This window comes from Mesoplodon densirostris, chromosome 15, assembly GCF_025265405.1.
Source record: "Mesoplodon densirostris isolate mMesDen1 chromosome 15, mMesDen1 primary haplotype, whole genome shotgun sequence".
NCBI lineage: Eukaryota > Metazoa > Chordata > Mammalia > Artiodactyla > Ziphiidae > Mesoplodon > Mesoplodon densirostris.
The window spans coordinates 23,997,605-24,019,540 of record NC_082675.1 but is presented as its reverse complement, the minus strand read 5'-3'; the positions used below and the strand labels follow the sequence as shown (position 1 = coordinate 24,019,540).

The following is a 21,936-nucleotide window of genomic DNA, read 5'->3' as shown; positions in this document are numbered from 1 at the left end:
TTCTGTTTTTGTTGTTGCTGTTGTCTTGTTTTTTAAACTTGGGGCTTCTGGGACGAAGCCATGGCTGCCAATCTTGTCTGAGTTGAGCACCAGGGGGCACCAGTTACACAGAATGAAATGTGGGTTGTGAGGCCTCCATCCCCATCCCCCATTGTCAAATGCCTTTTCAGCATCTATTGATAAAATCATATGGGGTTTTTCTCCTTTAAGCTACTGTTTTAGCGATTATTCTTATTAGACATTGAGCAGCTACAAAAGAATACTGTATAAAATATAAGGGGGCTTCCCTGGTGGCGCAGTGGTTGAGAGTCCGCCTGCCAATGCAGGGGATACGGGTTCGTGCCCCGGTTCGGGAAGATCCCACATGCCACGGAGTGGCTGGGCCCGTGAGCCATGGCCGCTGAGCCTGCGCGTCCGGAGCCTGTGCTCCGGAACGGGAGAGGCCACAGCAGTGAGAGGCCCACGTACAGCAAAAAAAAAAAAAAAAAAAAAAAATTTATAAGGTAAGAAGAATATGCAGTGTACATCCCTCACCTGGTTTAAGAAAACACATTATTATTACTTTATAATCCCTGTGTGTCCTTCCTGGGTCCTGTCCTTTCCCCTTTCTTCCTTGCTCAGCAGTAACCACAAGCCTGAATTCTGTGTTTATCTTTTCTTTGCACTTCTTATACTTTTACCATGTTGGTTTGTATTTCTAAATAATTGCTTTGTTTTGCCTGTTTTTGAACTTAAATGGACATAACTTTAAAAAATACATTTATTAATTTATTTAGTTTTGGCTGTATTGCGTCTTTGTTGTTGCATGTGGGCTTTCTCTAGTTGCGGTGAGCGGGCTTCTCATGATGATGGCTTGTCTTTGTTGTGGAGCACAGGCTCTAGGCACGCAGGCTTCAATAGTTGTGGCATGCAGGGGCTCAGTAGTTGTGGCTCATGAGCTCTAGAGCACAGGTTCAGAAGTTGTGGTGCACGGGCTTAGTTGCTCCACAACATGTGGGATCTTCCTGGACCAGGGCTCCAACCTGCGTCCCCTGCATTGGCAGGCGGATCCGTTACCACTCTGCCACCAGGAAGTCCCGGACATAACATTTTATTTACTATTCTGCAACTTGTTTTCTTTTCAATATTATGTTCCAGAAATTTACTCATGTTGTTGAGTGTAGCTGTAATTTATTCATCTTCACTAGTGTATCGTATTGCTGAATATTATACAGTAATAAAAACAAATTACACCTACAATGGAACATACCACAGTTTTAAAAATCCATGTCTCTATGACTGGCATTTGGGTTGTTTCTAGCTTTTTGCTATTACAGTTCATCTGTGGACATTCATGTTTATGTCTCCTGTTGCATGCATAATCCTTGGAGACTTGCTGCATCATAGGCCATGCCCATTTCAACTTTACTAGATAATGCCAAATTCTTTTCAGAAGCAGTTGTATCAATTTACATGCCCATTGGCACTAAGTGCTTCATTCCTCTACTTCCTCACCTACACTTGATATTGCTAGACTTGATTTGTTTTTTGCCAGTCTGAAGGGTGTGTAGTGTTATCTCATTATGGTTTAATTTGCATTTACCTGATGTCTAATGTGGTTGAGCATCTTTTCATGTCTATTGACTATTTGAATTTCTTCTTTGATAAAGTGCTTGCTCAAGACTTTTTCCCATTTTTCTACTCTTTTGTCGTCTTTTTATTGATTTGTATTTTTGTATATTCTAGATACAAGTTCTTTATAAGTTATCTGTGTTGCAAAAATCTTCCACTCTTTGGCATACTTTTTGTAAACTCTCTTTTTATAGCCTTTGATGAGACGTTCTTAATTTTTTTTTAAATTTTCTTGAATGAGGTCTTAGTTGTGGCAGGTGAGCTCCTTAGTTGCGGGAGGCGGGCTCCTTAGTTGTGGCACGTGGGTTCATTAGTTGCAGCTTGTAGGCTCCTTAGTTGTAGCATGTGGGCTCCTTAGTTGTGACACGTGGGCTCCTTAGTTGTGGCATGCAAACTCTTAGTTTCAGCATGCATGTGGGATCTAGTTCCCTGAGCAGGGATCGAACCTGGGCCCCTGGAGCACAGAGTCTTATCCACTGCGCCACCAGGGAAGTCCCTCTTAATTTTAATATAGACTAATTTATCAGTCTTTTACTGTTTGCATTTTTTGTAACTTATTTAAGAAATCCTTCCCTATCCTGAGGTCATGAAGATACTGTTTTGTATTGTCTTCTAAAGTGTTTATAGTTTTGTCTTTCACATATAGACCTTTAATCCACCTGAAACTGCCTTTTGTGTATGGTATGAGGTAGAGCTCCAGTTCCTTCCTGATTGTCCTTACACCCCTTATTGAAAAGTCTTACCTTTCTCATTAATCTACAGCACAACCTCTCTTGTATATCGAATGTTCATATATGTATGAATCTGTTTCTGAATTTTTATTCAGTTACATTTGTTGTTTCTCTATGCCAATACCACACTGATTTATTTATTATAGTTTTACAATGAGTTTTGATATCTAGTAGAGCTGGTCTTGCCACTTTTTCTGCTTCAAGAGTGTCTTGACTATTCCTGGTCCTTTGCATTTCCATATAAATTTTAGAATCATTTTATCAAGCTCCATGAGAATAACTATAGGGGTTTCATTGGAATTGATTGTATGTCATCAGTTTGAGAAGAAGTGATATCTTTATAAGCCTTCCAAACCATGAAGATGGTATAACTCTCCATTAATTTAGATCTTTCTTTAGTGTCTTTCAAGAAAGTATTGTGATTTTCCCTTCAGAAGTCTTGTATGTCCTTTGTTACTATGTATGTACCTATGTATCCTAGGTATCTGATGATATTTGATGCTACTGTAAATAATATTTTTTAAAACTCTATTTCCTGACAGTTTGTTGCTAGTAAATAAAAATGTAATTGACTTTTATATATTGGTGATTCTATTTTATCTTTAGATTCTTTTGGATTTTCTATGATACATCATCTGGGAGCAATGATAATTTTGCCAGTTCTCATACCTCATATATTTTTCTTGCCTTGTTGCACTGGCTAGGACTGCCAATACAGTGTTGAACGTAAAGGGTAAAAATGGGTATCTTTTGTTCTCTATCTCACAGAGAAAGCTTTTTTTTCCCCTTTGGTAGATATCATTCATCAGGTTAAGGAAGTTTCTTTCTATTCCTATTTTTAAGCGTTTTTTTCCTTTTAAATATCATTGATGCATGTTGAATATTTTCTCAAGTGTTTTCTGCATCCATTGAGATGACCATTCAGTGTTCTCCTTTAATTTGTTAACATGGTGAATTACATTGGTTAGTTTTTCATAGGCTAAACCTTGCACTTCTGGAGTGATTATAATTTTTCTGTATTGCTAGATTTGTTAATATTTTGTTTTGAATTGTACCAGCATGTGAGTGACACTAGTTTGTGATTTTCCTTTCTTGTACTGCCCTTGTTAGGTTTTGGTGACCAGGTTATACTAGCCTCAAGAAATGAGTTGGGGAGTATCCCTCTTGGGATAGTTTCTGTAAGGTTGGTTAGTCCTTGGTCAGTTGTGTCTGGAGTTTTGTGTGTATATGTGTGGGGAGATTTTTTAACTGACTGAATTTTAAAAGGGTTATAATACTATTCAGGTTTTTCTAATTTTTGAGTCAGTTTTAAGTTTTATTTTTCTAGAATTTTATCTCAGTTTTCAAAGATGTTGTTACAGAGTTATTCACAATACCCTTAAAATATCTGTAGCATCTCTATGTCCTCTTTTCATTCCAAATATTGTTTTGGGGGTTCATCCATTTCCTCCTTCCATTTTCCTTATCATTAAAGTTTGTCAGTTTTAGTTTTTCTAAGAATCAACCTCAGCTTTCTTGGTCCTTTCTATTATGTTTGTTTTCTCTTTCATTAATTTCTGATCTTCATTTCCTTATGTGTCCTTTGGGTTTATCCTAATGTTCGTTTTCCTACTCAAATTGGATGTTTAGCTCATTATTTAGCCTTTACTGTTTTACAACATGAGCTTTTAGGCTATAAATTTCCCTCTAAGTACAGCTTTATCTATGTCCTATAAGTTTAGGTATATAATATTTTAATTTTTAATTGTATTTTCTGATTTTTGATTTCTTCTTTGATCCATGAGTTATTTTAAGACATATTTCTTTCTTTTTTTTTTTTTTTTTTTGCGGTACGCGGGCCTCTCACCGTTGTGGCCTCTCCTGTTGCGGAGCACAGGCTCTGGACGCGCAGGCTCAGCAGCCATGGCTCCCAGGCCCAGCCGCTCCGCGGCATGTGGGATCCTCCTGGACCAGGGCACGAACCCGTGTCCCCTGCATCGGCAGGCGGACTCTCAACTACTGCACCACCAGGGAAGCCCTAAAAGCGTATTTCTTAACGTTCAAACATGGTTGCTTTTTCTAATTATCTTTTCGTTATTGATTTTGAACTGTCTTCATTGTGATCTGAGAATGTGGTTTGTATGCCAGTCCTTTGAAATTTGCTGAGGCTTGACAACTGGCCCAAGTATGTGGCTAATATTCATAAATGTTCTTTGTGCATTTCAGAAATATGTATTTTGCAGTTATGTGTAATTCCCTGTATGTGCCTGTTACAGATGTTAATTGTGTTGTTTGAACCCTTGCTGATATTTTTGGTCTGTCTGAGCTCTCATTACTGGGAGAGAGATGTTAAAATCTTCCATTATGATTGTGGATTTATCTATTTCTCCTTCTGATTGTGTCCATTTTACTTTATTTTGAGATATTACTAGGTGCCTGTGAGTTTTAGAACTCTATGAATTTTACTTATCATTATAAAGTGGCTTTTTAAATTTTCTACACTTGATCATAGCCAAAAGGCCAAGAAGTGATTGCTTTTTTTATTTTCTGAAAGTTGACATCTAGTAATATTTTTTGCCTCAAAGTCTGTCTTGTCTGTGTACTTACGTTTTAGGTGTTTTCTTGTAACTAGCATATAGTGGGATTTTGTTTTTATTTGATATTTTTTGTTCTTACCCAAAGCATTTATAAATTTTGTATAATTATTGATATATTGGTTAACTTATTTCCATCTTATTTTTTAATTTTTATTCCAGCTTATCTGCATTGCTTTTTCCTCTCTTGTAGATTGACTGAAAATTTCTCCCCCACATAGTGTTTTTCCTCTGTTTTTGAAATTTAGTATTCCTGTTCCTCTATATGTTTTACATAATATTGGGCTGGGCAAAAAGTTCGTCTGGGTTTTTCAGTAAGATGTTGTGGGAAAATCCGAATGAACTTTTTGGCCAGTCCAATACTTAACTCAAAGTCTAACTCCATAAGCCATTTAATTTTTTTTTTTTATATTTATTTGTTTGGCTCTGCCAGGTCTTAGTTGCGGCATGTGGGATCTTCGTTGCTGTGTGCAGGATCTTCGTTGTGGCATGTGGGATCTTTTGGTTGCGGCAGGTGGCCTCTTAGTTGCGGCATGTGGTCTCTTAGTTGCATCCTGTGGACTCTTAATTGCGGCATGCATGTGGGATCTACTTCCCTGCCCAGGGATCAAACCCAGGCCCACTGCATTGGGAGCATGGAGTCTTAGCCACTGGACCACCAGGGAAGTCCCAGTATTGTTTTTTTTTTGTTTGTTTGTTTTGTTTTTTTTTTCTTTTTGCGGTATGCGGGCCTCTCACTGTTGTGGCCTTTCCCGTTGCGGAGCACAGGCTCCGGATGCGCAGGCCCAGCGGCCATGGCTCACGGGCCCAGCCGCTCCGCGGCATATGGGATCCTCCCAGACCGGGGCACGAACCCGTATCCCCTGCATCGGCAGGCGGACTCTTAACCACTGCGCCACCAGGGAGGCCCCCAGTATTGTTTTAATAAGACATTTTGTTAATGTCGTATTTTCCTTTGGTTCCTGAAAGATATTTTCACTAGGAATACTAACGTTTTCTCTTCTACTTTGGAGATATTGCTTCATTGTCTTCTGACTTTCTTTGGTGGTCAGAAGACAATAAACTCTCTAATCAATGCTCTTTCAAGGTATCCCCCACCCAAGTTTGGCTCCTTTTAAAATTTTGTTGTTTTAAAGGTCTTGTGATTTCACTATATTGTATTTAGCTGTGGATGTCTTTTTATTTACCCTGACTAGGATTTGTTGGAATTGACTCTGTATATTGGTGTTTCTTGTCAAAAGTTAATTTTTTAGTCATTAACTCTTAAAAGATTGCTTCTGTTCCATTTTGATTGGACACACGTGGGATCTTCTCACTTTATCCTCCATGTCTCTTAATTTCTTTTTTACACTTTTCACCTCTTTGTGTGTCTGTGTTGCTTTCTGGATAATTTCCACAGATCTCATTTCCATGTCACCAATACTCTCTTCATGTGTAATCTGCTATAAAATTATTCATTGTTTTTAGTGATTTTTTTCAATTTCTGCAAGTTCTTTAGTATTTCTGAATGCTTTTTACTCATTTTCAAGCCACCATTCTGTTTCTAGAAATATATTAAACATGCTTATTTTACATTGTGTTTGTTAATTTTGCTATATTGCGTAGTTTTCTTACGTCTGATTCTGCTGTTATTTCCGTCGGCCATTGCTTATGCCAATGTGTTGTATTTCCTTGTGTGTTTGGAGATGTTACACTGTGAGCTGCTCGTTTTCCTTTCACCTTCACATCTGGGGTTCCATAAGGTCTGGAATGAAGGGGAGAACCTCTAGAGAGGATTTGTTTCTCTCATGTGACTGGGGACATTGCCAATTTGGGACCATGCTGTATTCTCTACTAGAGGTTTTATTGGATCATCCTGATAGCATGTATTTGGGCTGTGAAGCCAAGTGAGGGTCTGCTCCAGATTACAAATTCTTAGGGGATTTTTTTTTCTGCTCTGCTTATGACTAACCTTTAAGACAAGCAATTTTCCTTGTATTTTATTATTCTTGATTCACCATTATATTGAAGGTATAGCCCTTTGGGGTCCAGCTTGAGGGAGATTATCTCAAACTGGATGCCCTATATCAGGCAGGTCATTTGAGGCAGTGAAAACTTAGTTAGGCTCAGTGGACTCAGTAAATGCCAATGAGAAGCAGAATTAAGAGCTCTTATCTCCCCAGGTTTCCACACCCACTTAATTTTTGGCCTGAGGATTCCTTATATCCATTACAGCTCATGGATGCATTTAAGGTGTTTTAAAATTTTATCCAACATGTCTAGTTTTCCACAAAGAAGGATAATCCAGGCATTTAGTCTACCATCCAGAAGAAGTCCCTCTTGAACTAGTTGGTACAATGAATGATTTACAACTAAAAGCTTCCCGATTTTGACCCATTCTTGCATTACGGTGTAAAACCAACTTGGGCATAAGTTTACCAATTTGGGGTATCAGTTTTTTTGTATGTGGCTGGATTCTATTTGCTGTTGTCATATTTGGATATATGAAAATTCGATTCTTATATTCCATTCCCTCCCCTGGCAGATCCTCCACTGCCTCCTGGGTCAGGGCTATCCTGGGGTTGCCTCACCCCACGCCCTTCTCTCCAGTGAGGGCTGTCCCTCCAGCACCTCAGCAGGGACTCACCAGTGCCTGCCTCCCCACGGATGGGAAAGTTAAGGCCCTGGAAAGGAAGGAGTTGTACGGTACCAGCCTTGGATTCCACAGCATTGGGGTGTTGGGACAGGTGGCTAGAGCCTGGCTCTGATGCCCCTGTGGTGCCCTGCCCCACTCCATCCTGTCACCTGGAAGTGCTGGCAGTGGGAGGAGGACCCACTGGGCCAGACCAGCCACCCTTGTTCGGGTCCCGGGAGCTAGTGATCCAAGTTGCTTGAGGTCAGGTCATGGTCACTGAGCAACCCTAGACCTCACCGGGGCCAGTGTTCTCTGTGGAGAGTGGTGAGGGCCTTGGCCTGGCCTCAGGCCAAACTGTTACCCTCCAGTAGGTGCCACCTCAGCCCTCTGCAGCCTTCCTGACCCAGACCCTGTCCCACCAGGTCTTCCATCCCTGCCCCTCCCCATCCAGACCAACCTCCCACTGCCTGCTTCTGGCGCTGAGCAGAATAGCGCCCCACACTCCTCCCCCATGCCACCTGTGGGCTGTTGCCTGCTCTCCCGGGTCAGCCCTGCACAGACTCAGGGATGGGGCCGTGGAAAACTCCAAGATTTTTTATTACTGGTCAGAAGGTGCTCACTCACAGTCTGAGAAAAGGAACATTGAACAGCTCTGTCGCAGGCCTCATTTGCCCACCGGCCCTCCAGTGGGCACCCTAAGGCATTTCACACGTTGGTGTTTTCACTTTTGTTTTTTTTATAAAAACAAAACCAGTCCTGGAGTAGAAAGTAAAACCCTGTGATGAACTTTCAGGACCAAATTGAAGTGTGAAAGGTTGAGTAGGAGTTCTGAGGGGATCGGACAGTGGCCACAGTGGCCCAGCCCCCCCCCCCCCAAAACAGTTGGCAGAAGCCACTGGAAGGGAATCTGAGGAGAGGGCAGGACACAGCTGACAGGAGGGCCAAACTCAGACAGGAGCACCCTGTCGTCATCATTTTGTCACTTCTACATACCATAAAAAATGAAGCAAAATAGCTATTTTATATATATTTATATCTCATAGATATATAGATATATATATATATAATCAGGCAAATAAAGAGTTCAGGGGTGCTGAGATGGGGCACCCCAGAGACGGGACTCTGAGTTCTCTGGTGCCCAGGATACCAACCCAGGCTGAGCCGAGGGTTGGTTCTTATTGCTTATTTGGGGCCGGGTTCTGTGGCAGGAGCGCCAGCAGGCCCGGCCTCTGTGGGGCTGCGGAGCAGCCCCAGCATGGCCAGGGCTAGGCAGGGGCTGTTGCCCTCAAATCCACATGGCGGTCCCTCAGTGCCCCCTTCCCCACCATGCGTGGGGCTCTGGCTCCAGGGAAAACTGACTTGTGCTCTCCTGGGCCCAGCGGCCCTTGGTTCCCTTCTCTGGGGGGTCCTGGGCTCCTGGGGGCGGGCAGCTCACATACAGACGGCCTTGCTGTTTGAGCTACAAAATGCTCCCGACTCAAAGGGGTCCATCTGGCTTCCCAATGTCTTAAAAAGAAGGGGCTCTTGCCAGGACACTTCTGTGGCAAGAAAGCACACTTAGAAAGTTGTCCACCAAGTGCTGTACTAAAAATATTTACTAAATATCTTGGCCGGAAAGAAATGGAGATCATTTTTTTCTAAAAAAGTCAAAAGCGGCTCCCTGGGAGGGGGCCAGTTCCTCCCTGGGGGGCTGGTGACTGGAGCAGCCCAGGGCCCGGGCCAGCCTGCCTGAGGTGTGGAAACTGGAGCTGGGGGTCCTGATGGGGCTCAAGTCCATGATGAAGGGTCATAGGAGACCCGGGGCACCTGGGGGCTGGAAAGAACCTGGGTCAGCACTTCCTCCTTCCAAGGTGGGAGCCCAAAAAAAGCGTTATTAAAAAACATAAGAAGGAAAAGGTGGGGAGGGCAGTTGAGTACTAAACTGAGTGCATTAAATAGAAGGTGGACCAGGCTGTGCAGCTGCCTGTATTTGCAGGAGGCGGGTGGTGCTCAGAAGATGTTGGGGCACATGTGCCAGTCCTGCTTCTCCTTGGCCTCCCAGTAGCCACCCTTGTACACGCAGGCCGTCTCCCCAGTCACCGGGTCCAGCCTCTTCTCAAACCACAGCGGCACGTACACTTCGGCCTCCTTCTCTGCTGGGCGGCACAGTGGGCAGGCGGGCGGGCAGCCTGCCTCCTCCCAGCGCCCCAGGAAACCACTCCCTGTCCCCTTTCCTGCTGGCCCTCCTCCTCGCTCCTGGGGTGCCCCCCTTCTCCAGCACCCCTCCCTGCCCCCAGGGAATCCCCTCTCTCCCCCTCAGCTTCTTTCAGTCCCCTCATCTCCTCCCAGTTCCTGGGAGACCCCCATGCCCTCTCCCGCTGGCCTCACTCCCGGGGGCCCCCCTCCCCACTGGCCTCACCTTCCTCCGCACCGCAGCCCCGCGAGCAGGCCTCCAGCCTCCGGCGCCGATTCACACGCTGCTTCTCCTCCAGCCGCTGCTTCTCCGTGTTGGCCTCATCCCAGTGGCCCTTCTCCATCAGCCGCTGGTCGGGCCGCAAGCGGCTGTCGGTGGGCGCCACGCCCTCCTCGTGCTCGTTGAGGGTCAGGGCCAGCTCCGAGAAGTAGTACATGTTCTCCGCGTTGTCCCTGCGGGGCCCCGTGGGGTGAGCTGCCGGGACACACTCGGCCCCCCCTTCGCTTCCCCCCCTGCATGTCCACCCCCTGAACCTCCCAAACCTGGCCTTGCGTCCACCTCGCCCTTTCCTCCCTGCACCTTGCAGGCTTCACCAACCTGCATCTGTTTTGCCACAGTATACTCCTCTGGGAACTTGCCCACCTTGTCCAATTTCTCATATATATCAGCCTGAAGTGTTTCATAATGTCCTCATTATTATTCCTTTAATGTGTATGACAGCAGTGTCCTCTTTCACATCTGTAATGTTGGTGCTATGCACCTTCTCTCTACCCAGTCATATCAGAGGTTTGTCCGTTTTCTTCGTTGGTGGAAGATGAAACTTTGTTGATCCTATTTTAGGTTTTTCTGCTTTACTGATTTTGCTTGTATAGTCTTCCTTCTACTTTGTTGGGGTTTCTTTTGCTGCTCCTTTTCTAACTTCCTGGGATGGATGCTTAGCTCGATATTTTCCCATGTCTCTTCTTTTCTAATATGTGCATTTCAAGGCCACACATTTCACTCCAACTACTGCTTTAGCTGCATTCTACCATTTTTGTTATGTATTATTTTCATTATCATGCAGTTATACTTTCTAATTTTCATTACACTTTCTTTGTCCTATGGATTAGCTGGAAGTACATTTCTTAAGTTTATAAATATATGGTAATTTTTCTAGTCATCTTTATTTCTAGCACACTCGCTTTGGAGTCAGACAGTATACTTCGTATAATTTCATCTCTTTGAAATTTGTTTTATGGCCCAGTATATGGTCAGTTTTTGCAAACGTTCCACATGTAATCAAAGAGACTGCGTTTTCCATAGTTGTTAAGTGCAATGTTCTACAGCTGTCCTGAAGGTTCTATTGTTCAAACTTGTCCTCCAGACTTTTTCTTCTGCTATCCATTACTAAAAGAAGTATGTTAAAATCTCCCACTTTGGTTGTAAACTAGTCCATTTCTCCTTATATTTCTATCAACTTTTGCTGTATATATTTTGGGGCTGTTACTAGGTACAGGGTATATTCAAATTTAAAATCTTCCTGGCAAATTGAACCTTTATCATTTTGTCCCTCTTTGGTCTTTTGTTTTAATGTCTGTTTTGTGATATTACTATAGCTGAAGGCAGCTTTTGTTTGGTTAGTATTTCTATGTATACATATCTTTTTCCATCCTTTTATTCCAGTCTTTATTTTATTTAGATGTATTTTTTGTAAATCACATAAAGTGTGATTTTTTTTTTTTTTTTTTTTTTTCTTTTTTCTTTTTGCTGTATGCGGGCCTCTCACTGTTGTGGCCTCTCCCGTTGCGGAGCACAGGCTCCTAAAGTGTGATTTTTAAAAATTTGTCTGAAAGCTTATGGGAACAATGTAATTACTAATATGTTGGATTTTATTTCATTTTTTTCTTTTTATACTGCTTTGATACTGTGAAAGTTTTGAATTAGTCATAATACTTGGTACATTGGTCCTTACATGGCCTGCTTGTATTTTTTTCAATCAATCAATCAATCAATTAATTAATTATTTTTGGCTGCATTGGGTGTTTGTTGCTACGCACAGGCTTTCTTTAGTTGCGGGGAGCGGGGGCTACTCTTTGTTGCCGTGCACGGGCTTCTCATTGCGGTGGCTTCTCTTGTTGAGGAGCACTGGCTCTAGGCACGTGGGCTTCAGTAGTTGTGGCACACAGGCTTCAGTAGTTGTGGCTCGCAGGCTCTAGAGTGCAGGCTCAGTAGTTGTGGCGCATGGGCTTAGTTGCTCCGCGGCATGTGGGATCTTCTTGGACCAGGGCTCGAACCCATGTCCCCTGCATTGGCAGGTGGATTCTTAACCACTGCGCCACAAGGGAAGCCCTGGCCTGCTTGTATTAATGCGACCTTGCCACCTAAACCAAAGGTAGAATCCTGACAAAATCTACATCTAACCATAGGGAAAACTCACCAATCCATACTCCTCTCAGGTAGCCACTGGCAGGACTCCTGGGTTCATCAGTCTTTTGCTTTCCTTTTAATATAATTTTATTGCATCTTTAAGTAGTCTTAAGTGTGTGTGTATGTCTCTGTGTATATTCATATACATATATTTTAGATACTTGTTTTTAACTGTATAAAAAGAATATGTATGTAACCTTCTGGGACTTGCTTTTTTTAAACTTAATATTACTAAGATTTATCTGTATTGTATGTTGCTGTGGTTCATTTGTTTCAACTACTGTAAATATTGCCTTGTGTGAATATACTAGTTATTTCATCCAATAAGTTTGAGTTGTTTTCAAGTTTTGCTTTGAGTAATCTTATTAATGTTTCCTGATGTATATTCATAGGAATTTCTCTTAAGTATACACCTAGAAGTGGGATTACTGGGCTGCAGAGTCTGTGATGTTCTTCTTTAGGAGGTAAGGCCACACTGCTTTCCAGCATGGTCATACCAGCTCACATTCCCACCAGTGATGTATAAGGGATACTGTGGATTCATATCTTCTTCAACACTTGATATTACCAGACTGTTGATTTTTTCAAATCAAATGAAGGTAAAACTGCATCTTATTGTGGTTCTGATTTGCATTTCCCTGATTACCAATGATGTTACCATTTTCATATGGTGATTGGCCATATGTTTCTTCTTGTGTGAAATTCTTGTTCATGACTTGCACTTTCCCATTGGATTGTTTTTGCTTTATTTATTCATTAGAAAGTCTGTATGTATTCTTTTTGTTCCTATTTATTTATCTATTTTTGGCTGCGTTGGGTCTTCGTTGCTGTGCACAGGCTTTATCTAGTTGCAGCGAGCAGGGGCTACTCTTCGTTGCAGTGTGTGGGCTTCTCATTCTTCTCATTGCAGTGGCTTCTCTTGTTGCACAGCACGGGCTCTAGGCGCCCAGGCTTCAGTAGTTATGGCACGTGGGCTCAGTAGTTGTGGCGCACGGGCTTAGTTGCTCTGCAGCATGTGGGATCTTCCCGAACCAGGAATTGAAGCCATGTCCCCTGCATTGGCAGGTGGATTCTTAACCACTGAGCCACAAGGGAAGCCCCAGCAAAATTTCTTTTAATGAACAGAAGCATTTTAATATAACTGAATACATCAGTGTTTTTGTCTTATTTAAGATATATTTCCTTAAGTTCTAGATGATACTCATCTATATTTTCTACTTAGAGGTTTTTTGGGGTTTTTTAATAGTATGTGGATACAGAAAGACTAGAATTTATTTTTTATTTATTTTTTAAAGGAACATTTATTTATTTATTTATTTATTGGCTGCATTGGGTCTTTGTTGCTGCTGTGGGCTTTCTCTAGTAGCGGCAGGTGGGGGCAACTCTTCGTTGCAGTGCACGGGCTTCTCATTGTGGTGGCTTCTCTTGTTGTGGAGCACGGGCTCTAGGCGCACAGGCTTTAGTAGTTGTGGCACATGGGCTCAGTAGTTGTGGCTCGTGGGCTCTAGAGCGCAGGCTCAGTAGTTGTGGCGCACGGGCTTAGTTGCTCTGCAGCATGTGGGATCTTCCTGGACCAAGGATTGAACCCGTCCCCTGTGTTGGCAAGTGGATTCTTAACCATTGCGCCACCAGGGAAGTCCCTCTACTTAAGAGTTTAACTTACTATTTAACAGTAAGTCAAACTTAATACTTACTGTAAGACCTTTATTTGGAGTTGATTTTTGTTATAATAATGTAAGGGAAAGATTCACTTAATCTTTTTCTAACCATTTTCCCCAGATCCTTCTAGTGGATGGTGCCATCTTTCCATGTGATATGATACGGGACCTTTGTTGTATACCAAAGATATATACACATCCAGGGCATAGTTTCCAGGCTTACTATTCTATTTCACTATAGCCTCAAAGTAAGTATCTAATAGGGCAAGTCCTCTTTTTTTTAGAAATATCCTGGCCCTTTATTCTTCAATATAAATTAAGAAATCATAATATCAAGTTCCATGAAAATCACTATTGGGATTTTGTTTGATTTACTGACTCTTTAGATCATGACTTTTTTTTTTTTTTTTTTTTTTTTTTTTTTGCGGTACGCGGGCCTCTCATTGTTGTAGCCTCTCCTGTTGCGGAGCACAGGCTCCGGACGTGCAGGCCCAGCAGCCATGGCTCACAGGCCCAGCTGCTCCGTGGCACGTGGGATCCTCCCGGACCGGGGTACGCACCTGTGTCCCCTGCATCGGCAGGCGGACTCTCAACCACTGAGCCACCAGGGAAACCCGATCATGACATATTAATAGTACTTAGTCTTTCTACCCACGAACGTGGTATCTTTCTCCATTCATTTAGCTCTTCCTTGATATCTCAGCAAAGTTTTATAATTTTCTCTATAGAGGTCTTGCATATATTATAAGATTTATTACAAGGTCTTTGATATTCTCTGATATGATAATTGGTGTCTTCTCTTAAACTTTATTTTCTAGTTGTTTTCTTTTAGTGTATAGAAATGCAACTGACTTTTGCATATTAATCTTATATTGAGGCACCTAAGATGCCTTTTGTTCAGATCTGTTAATGTAACAAATTTATGGATTTTCTAGTACAGACTCATCCTTGCATACCCAGGATAAACTCAACATGACTGAAGAATGTTATCTTTTTTATATACTGCTGAATTTTCTCATGTCTTATTTTGGAATTGTGCTTATCCGTGAGTGAAAGAGGGTAGAACTTTTATTTTCCTACTACTCTTTTAGCCTGGTTTGGTATCAGGTATCTTATACTGGCCTCACAGTATAAGAAAGGAAAGTATTTCTTTTTCTATTGTCTGGAAGATTTTCTATAAAATTGGGATATATGTTTCTTGAAAACTTGGTAGAATTCACCTGTAAAACTACCTGGGCTTTGTGTTTACCCTGTGGAAATTTTTAAACTACTGCTTCAGTATCTTTAATTATAGGACTAGTCATGCTTTTTTTTTTTTTTTTTTTCCTTCTAGACTCAGTTCTTGTAAGTTATATTTTTCTAAAAAATTGTCCTTGCAATCAGAATTTTAATAATTTCTTTATACTTTAAATATGATAATAAACATAATGAAAACATTAATAATATTTATTTCTATATTCTGTCTTGATCAGTCTTGCCAGTAGTTTTCTGTTCGCTTTTTTCCCTCAAAGATCAACTTCTGACTTTTTGAACTTCTTTTTTTTAAAAATAGGGCTTCCCTGGTGGCACAGTGGTTGAGAGTCCGCCTGCCGATGCAGGGGACACGGGTTCGTGCCCCGATCCCAGAAGATCCCACATGCCGCGGAGCGGCTGGGCCCGCGAGCCATGGCCGCGGAGCCTGTGTGTCCGGAGCCTGTGCTCCGCAACGGGAGAGGCCACAGCAGTGAGAGGCCCGCGTACAGCAAAAAAAAAAAAAAAAAAAAAAAATTTATTTTATTTATTTTTGGCTGCATTGGGTCTTCGTTGCTGTGCACGGGCTTTCTCTAGATGTGGCGAGCGGGGGCTACTCTTCGTTGCAGTGCATGGGCTTCTCATTGTAGTGGCTTCTCTTGTTGCGGAGCACGGCCTCTAGGCGTACGGGCTTCAGTAGTTGTGGCACGTGGGCCCAGTAGTTGTGGCTCACGGGCTCTAGAGCGCAGGCTCAGTAGTTGTGGCGCATGGGCTTAGTTGCTCTGTGGCATGTGGGATCTTCCTGGACCAGGGCTCGAACCCGTGTCCCCTGCATTGGCAGGTGGATTCTTAACCACTGCACTACTAGGGAAGTCCCTCTGCTTTTATTTTTAAGGTATATTTTCTTCTTTCTTTCAGTTTGTATGTTGCACTTTCTCTAATTTCTTAGAATGAAAAAGCTTTAATAAGCTTATATACCTATTTAAGGCAATACATTTCCTTTGAAGTTTTGCCTTTGGTATACCCAGCCAGTTTTGATATCTTTTTCTTCTCATTCAGTTCTAGGCATTTTAAAATTTCCATTCTAACTTATTATTTTGTCGATGAATTATTTAGCAACTTAAATTTTTTTCCAAATATGTGGGGACTTTTTGACATCTTGTTCATAACTTCTAATTTGTCTTATCATAGGCTGTGGTCTGTGTGCTACCCTCTGTACATCTGTTGAGGCTTTCTTTAGGGTTTAGTACACGATTGATTTTTGCATAAATTCCACGTATACTTGAGAAAAAGTATGTTCTCTGTTGCAACCATAAGTATATGTATATCCTGTGTTTTTTTGCTCTCCATCTTGCTGGGTTGCTTTTCCCCATTTGACTCTCAACAAGTGAGAAGCGTGTGTTGAAATCTCTGTCTTCCAGTGAGGTGATGGATTTATCCATTTCTCCCTTTACTCTCAATACGTGCTTTGTGTATTTTTGAGGCTCTTTCACTACATGCATAATGTCTGTGTCATGCATACTGTTCATATCTTCTCGAAGAACTCAACGTTTTATCATGTAGCAACTCTTCCATCCCTAATAATGCTTTTGTCTGAAAGTCTGTTTTTATCTTATATTAATATAGCTGTTACAGCTTTTTGGTTAGTATTTTCATGATATGTCTATCTTTTACTTTCAGCCTTTGCCCATCATTACGCTTTGGATCTTTCTTAGAAGGTGCATGCATCTGGATTTTTAAAAATCCAGTCAGTTAGTATTGGGTTGGCCAAAAAGATCATTCAGATTTTTCCATAAATGGTAGGGAAAACCCGAACTTTTGGGCCAACCCAATATTTTGCTTTTTTAACTAGTGAGTTTCATCTATCTATATTATTATGCCTGGACTTATTTCTACTGTGTTAACTTGCTGTTTTTATTTGTCCTTTTAATATTTTTTACTGATTTAAAAATCTTCTGTTGGTCTCTACCTTCACATCCCTTGGTGTCCTCTGTCTCCCTAGACTCCATTGTGTTAACATCATCTACACTTTTAATTCTGGACTATTGTGGGGACATTTTCTGTTTTTCTTTGGTCTTAGTAATTATTTTTAAAATCCCTCCCACACACAACCTTTTATTTCATATAACTACTGTAGCACCTTCTGGATTTTTCCCTCCCCCTTTTAGACTACTGTTTTCATTGTGGGTTTTTGTGTGGCAAACCTTCTGAGGCTGTTCACCTGAGAACGTTTTGTTTTTTTATCACAGCCTCATATTTGAATGATAGCTCAGCTGGACAGAAACTTTTTATTTTTATTTATTTATTTATTTATTTATTTATTTATTTTTGGCTGCGTTGGGGCCTTCGTTGCTGCACGCGGGCGTCTCATTGCGGTGGCTTCTCCTGTTGCAGAGCACAGGCTCTAGGCGCACGGGCTTCAGTAGTTGTGGCACGTGTGCTCAGTAGTTGTGACTCGCGGGCTCTAGAGCATGGGCTCAGTAGTTGTGGCACGTGTGCTCAGTAGTTGTGACTCGCGGGCTCTAGAGCATGGGCTCAGTAGTTGTGGTGCACGGGCTTAGTTGCTCCGCGGCATGTGGGATCTTCCTGGACCAGGGTTAGAACCCGTGTCTTCTGCTTTGGCAGGAGGATTCTTAACCACTGTGCTACCAGGGAAGCCCTGGACAGAAACTTTTACCTTCTAATTTCATTTTCTTCATTACTTTGAAAATATTATTCCAAAAATCTGATGTCCATCTGATTCTTCATTCTCTGCTGAAATCTTTTCTCTCTGGAAGCTATTAGAATTTTCTCCTTGGTGTCCTTAATTTTCAGTATATTGTGGTTTAGGCAGAAGTTTTTGTTTCTTGTCTCTGGAATTCCAACGGGCCCTTTCAACCCAAGGTATTTCATCTGTTTATTTGGGGAAATTTATTTCCATCATTTCTTTAACTATTTCTCTCTCCTTTCTATTTTTCTTTGTTTCCTTTCCTTTCCTTCTGGGATTCCAATTAAACATATTAATTTAGTAGCTACTCTAGGCATTACAATATGCATAGTTCACATAGTCAGAAATTAGTGTGCATCTTGACCCTCCTCTTGGGTAGCACAAGGGCCTTTGAAAAGTTTCCAGTTTTCTGACTTACCTGATTGTGCAGTTGCACTTAATGTTTAGATTTTAAACCCCACAAGACATTATTGTTCTTATTTATTCACTGTTCACATAGGTTTTGTTCCTCATTTCACACATCTTGGTTCTTCTATCTGGGAGCTCTATCCTTAGTGCTGGTCTGTTGGTGGCAAGATGAGTGGCTTGAAAATGTCTATTTCAACTTTACTCTGTAAAGATGTTCTCGCTGGGTGTGTAATTAATTCTCACCTGTCAGTGAGTCTTTCTGTACGTGTAAGATTTCACCTGACTGTCTTCAAGCTCCCGTTATTGCTGATGAGGAGAAGGCTGTCAGTCTGCCGTTCCTCATAAAGTACATCTTTTTAAAAGTCTGGCTGCTTAATATTTTCTCTGATCTAGTTTCAACAGTTTCACTGCATAGATTTAGATGGGGAAAATCTCTGCTGTTTTCTCCTCAGGTAAGACTCCTGAGATGGTCTCTTGCTTCTGGACTCTGACCAGAAGCCTGCTGGACCCTGCTCTCAAACTCAACGTGCCCTACACGTCCTGATGCTGCACCCTCCCAGGCTCCGGGGATGCCTGTGGGGCTGCTCCAGGGACTCACCCTGGGTCACCAGGTGGCCAGCCTTCTCTCTCTAGGTGCTTGGCTTTTCCAGGTTTTGTCTGTTTATCTGAAGATTTTGAACCCAGTCAATGGGTTCTCTCTATTAAACCTTCCCATGGAGTTCTCAATTTCAGTTACTTTATGTTGCCTTTGTAGAACTTCTGTTTCATTCTCTTTGGAATCAGCTGTGCCACTTTTTATAGTTTCCTGCACTTATTTTCATGTTTGGTTTTCATTTCTTGGACTATGGGGACTTGTCCTATCAATCAGCCTGTTTAAAGTCTGGGCATAGGACGTGCTGCCACCTGATGGTGTCACGCTTATTTACAGTTGGGTGTCTGGCTCCCCTCATGCGTGGCTTGAACCCTCCCGCGCCCGCCGCTCGCTTCCTGTCTGGCTTGTCCCCTCCCCGCTTCCTGCCTGCTCTTCGCCCCGCAGCCCCACTCACGGCAGCGGGTACTTCTTCCACATCAGCTTGGCCGGTAGCGTCTGGTACACCGTTTTCTGCTTCCCGTCCAAGCTGGGGCTGCTGGGGCTGCTTTGCACGATCTTGGCGCACTCCATCTGTTCATCCCACGAGCCTGACAGCACGTAGTGGGCCTTGCCCTGGCTGTCACTCACCACTCCTGTCACCTGGGGACATTGGCAGGGCCAGCGTAGGCACACGCCCCTCTCCGGGGTTCCCCCGTGACAGGCTCCGAGAGGTGGCCTTGCTTACCTTCCGGGCCACCTCTTTGGAGAAATAGCTGTAGGGTAAAAACTTTAGCTGGCACCGGTCCTTTGTCTTGTGGTTCACAATCTCGACGTCCCCTGTCTGGTAAGGGAGGGGAGTGGTCAGCGGCCGATCCCTGGGCCACATGGCCCCTCCCCGAGAGCATCCCCTGACCTGGTCGATCCAGAGCTTGCCCACGATGATGTTATGCACAGTCGAGGTGCTTTTCCTCCACACGTAGTGATTCCCGCTGGCCTGGAATTCTAAGTGGATGGCACCTGGAGGCCAGATACAGGGTCAGAGGTCATGGCCTGCCATGCTGGGTCCCAGCCAGCCTGACCCACCCTCCCAAGGTCCCAGGGTCCTGAGAACCAGAAGCAGTATTTGTGCAGACTGGGGATAGCGTACAGGTCAGGGGGGCATCCAGGAAGTCTACGGGGGGACTAACGTCACCCCTGGAGGCACCAAGCTGGCTTCTGGGTTGGCAAACCCTCCCCCTCATCCAGAGTGTCCTGCCCCCGCTCACCTAGCGGCATGATGGAGAGGTATTTCCCCCGGAACTTGCTGGAGATGGTGATCTCCTGCCAGAGGCTCCAGCCGTGTTTGGAGAACACATAGTGTGCGGCCGATGGAGGGTGGTGGCTCACCTGAGACCAGACCCACAGGCCGTGAGCGTCTGCTGGACGTGGCCCGGGCCTGCCCCCAACCGGCCGGGGGACAGCCTGCCCTGTGCCCAGTATGAACGGCTCTGTGGCCCTGGGAACCAGGACACACAGCAGGGCCTAGGCCCTCCAGAAAGGACAGTGCTCTCCAGTGGGAAAGCAAGGGCATGCCCGGGGGAGAAGCCTGGGTGGCACTGGAGGGGGGCAGGGCCGGGGCACCCCAACTACTGTGGGCCTGAGCCGGTGGCCGGGGCGTTTTCACACCTGACTTGGGCTGTGGAATGAGGGTGATGACATTGTGACAGGCTGTGCTGAGCGTGAATAAAGTGAGGGCGTTAGGCTCTACCAGGGGCTTCGGGCCTACTTTCTAGTTAACCTGCCCATCACCTGCAGAGGCTGCGTCTGCTGTGCTGTATTGCACTGAGGAGGCCCAGGATGGGAAGCCTCCCGGCCAGCCCGGCTCCAGAGCTGGAGTCCAGCTGGTGTCCCATCCCAGCCCGGATGGCGGTGCAGCCTGCTCTGCCCACCCGGTGCCTCTGCCCCATCCTCTCCAGCACTGGGCACCCTGACTACGGTCTCACCACCAGGACACTGCCATCAACTTTTCCTCATCTGTCCCTCCTCATTTCTGTGGCTCCTTTGGTCACCGGGTGGGCAAAGCCTCTCCCAGCCTCCCGTCTCGCAGCCTCGCCCCAGAACTGTAGCCGTGGGCTCCAGCCTCCCTGCACCCCTCCGTGCAGACGGCCCAGAGCTCCCAACAGTCCCCATAGGAGGCACCCTCATCCTTCCTACGTCTCAGAGGCACCGGCCAAACCTGCCAGCAACTGGGTGATGAGTGAGCCGTCCCCGAGCCTGCCCGATGCCTGTGGCCAGGGCCCCCACTGAAGCCCACCCACCAGCAAATTCAGGGACGTGACCCCAGCGACCTGGCCCTGGAGCTCAGTGTCAGCACCACCTTCTCGGGCAGACGATCCAGTCGGTCCAGCTGCTCACACCAAATGCTCTGGAGTCATGGCTGGCCCCACTTTCTCATGCTCCCCATCTAAATCCTTAGAAAATCCTGGCTGTTCTTTCTTCAAAACAGCATCCAGAATCTGCCCTTCCCCCACGCCGCCTCCAGCCTCCCCAGCCTCCCTGCTCCACCCTTATCCCTGCGCTGCACTCTCCCCACAGCAGCCGGTGAGGGGGCCAGCTCCTCATAAAACTGCCTCCTCTGCCCTTCCGTGACTCTCCCCACACAGAGAAGAGCCGCCTGCCTCCTTCTCTCTGACCTCGGCTCCTTCTCTCTCCCTCACTCTGTGTTGCCAAACCGCTCCCGGGCCTTCCTAAAAGAGTCAGAACCATCCACATCCACAGTACCTGCTCCCCACCCCCCGGCCCACGAGAACAGGCCACTTCCCAGCTGGCTGCACCCTCAACTCCTGAGGGTGTTACCTGATCAGCAATGTTCAACAAAGAAATGTACCCAGTAGTAGTTCAGGCCAGGAACCCTGGGTCATCCTTGCCGCCTTCCCCAGCCTCCCTACCCACATCCAAGGCAAATCCCTAGCTCTGCTTTTTAAAGGTGCCTGTGCACAACCTCCTACAGGCCCGCACAGCAGGCAGAGCATGCCTTTAGAACCAGCCACCGGATTGCGAACTGTCTGCTTTCTGAGCTCAACCCGTGGGCCCACAGCAGCGGCTGGTGCATGGTAGATACCCAGCAGCAGCCCGACCCGAATCTATCCTGGGCGCCTTCATGTAGCTCCTGCCTGGGTCCTCCCGGCACCCAGTGAAGCACCAACAGAATCGGCCCCCTTCAGACAAGGATACCAGAGCTGGGCTGAGGTGCCCGAGGGGCCCGGTTTTGGTTC

The 21,936-nt window shown here is 44.6% G+C and overlaps 1 protein-coding gene across 5 annotated transcripts in view; it reads right to left on the bottom strand.

Annotated features, from left to right (window-relative positions):
- Positions 1-8,165: 8,165 nt before the first annotated feature.
- OSBP2 (oxysterol binding protein 2) overlaps positions 8,166-21,936 on the bottom strand; it is a 173,934-nt gene continuing 160,163 nt past the window's right edge. For 3 of the 5 annotated variants that reach the window (XM_060118532.1, XM_060118533.1, XM_060118529.1), the window contains 6 exons: positions 19,948-20,068; positions 19,596-19,699; positions 19,428-19,523; positions 19,158-19,342; positions 9,928-10,154; positions 8,166-9,697 (listed from right to left, as the gene is read on the bottom strand). In XM_060118532.1, the coding sequence (XP_059974515.1) occupies positions 9,519-9,697; positions 9,928-10,154; positions 19,158-19,342; positions 19,428-19,523; positions 19,596-19,699; positions 19,948-20,068 (912 nt within the window). In that variant the 3' untranslated portion in view covers positions 8,166-9,518. The remainder of the gene's footprint in view (positions 9,698-9,927; positions 10,155-19,157; positions 19,343-19,427; positions 19,524-19,595; positions 19,700-19,947; positions 20,069-21,936) is intronic. The other 2 variants (XM_060118530.1, XM_060118531.1) reach the window with 2 other exon arrangements.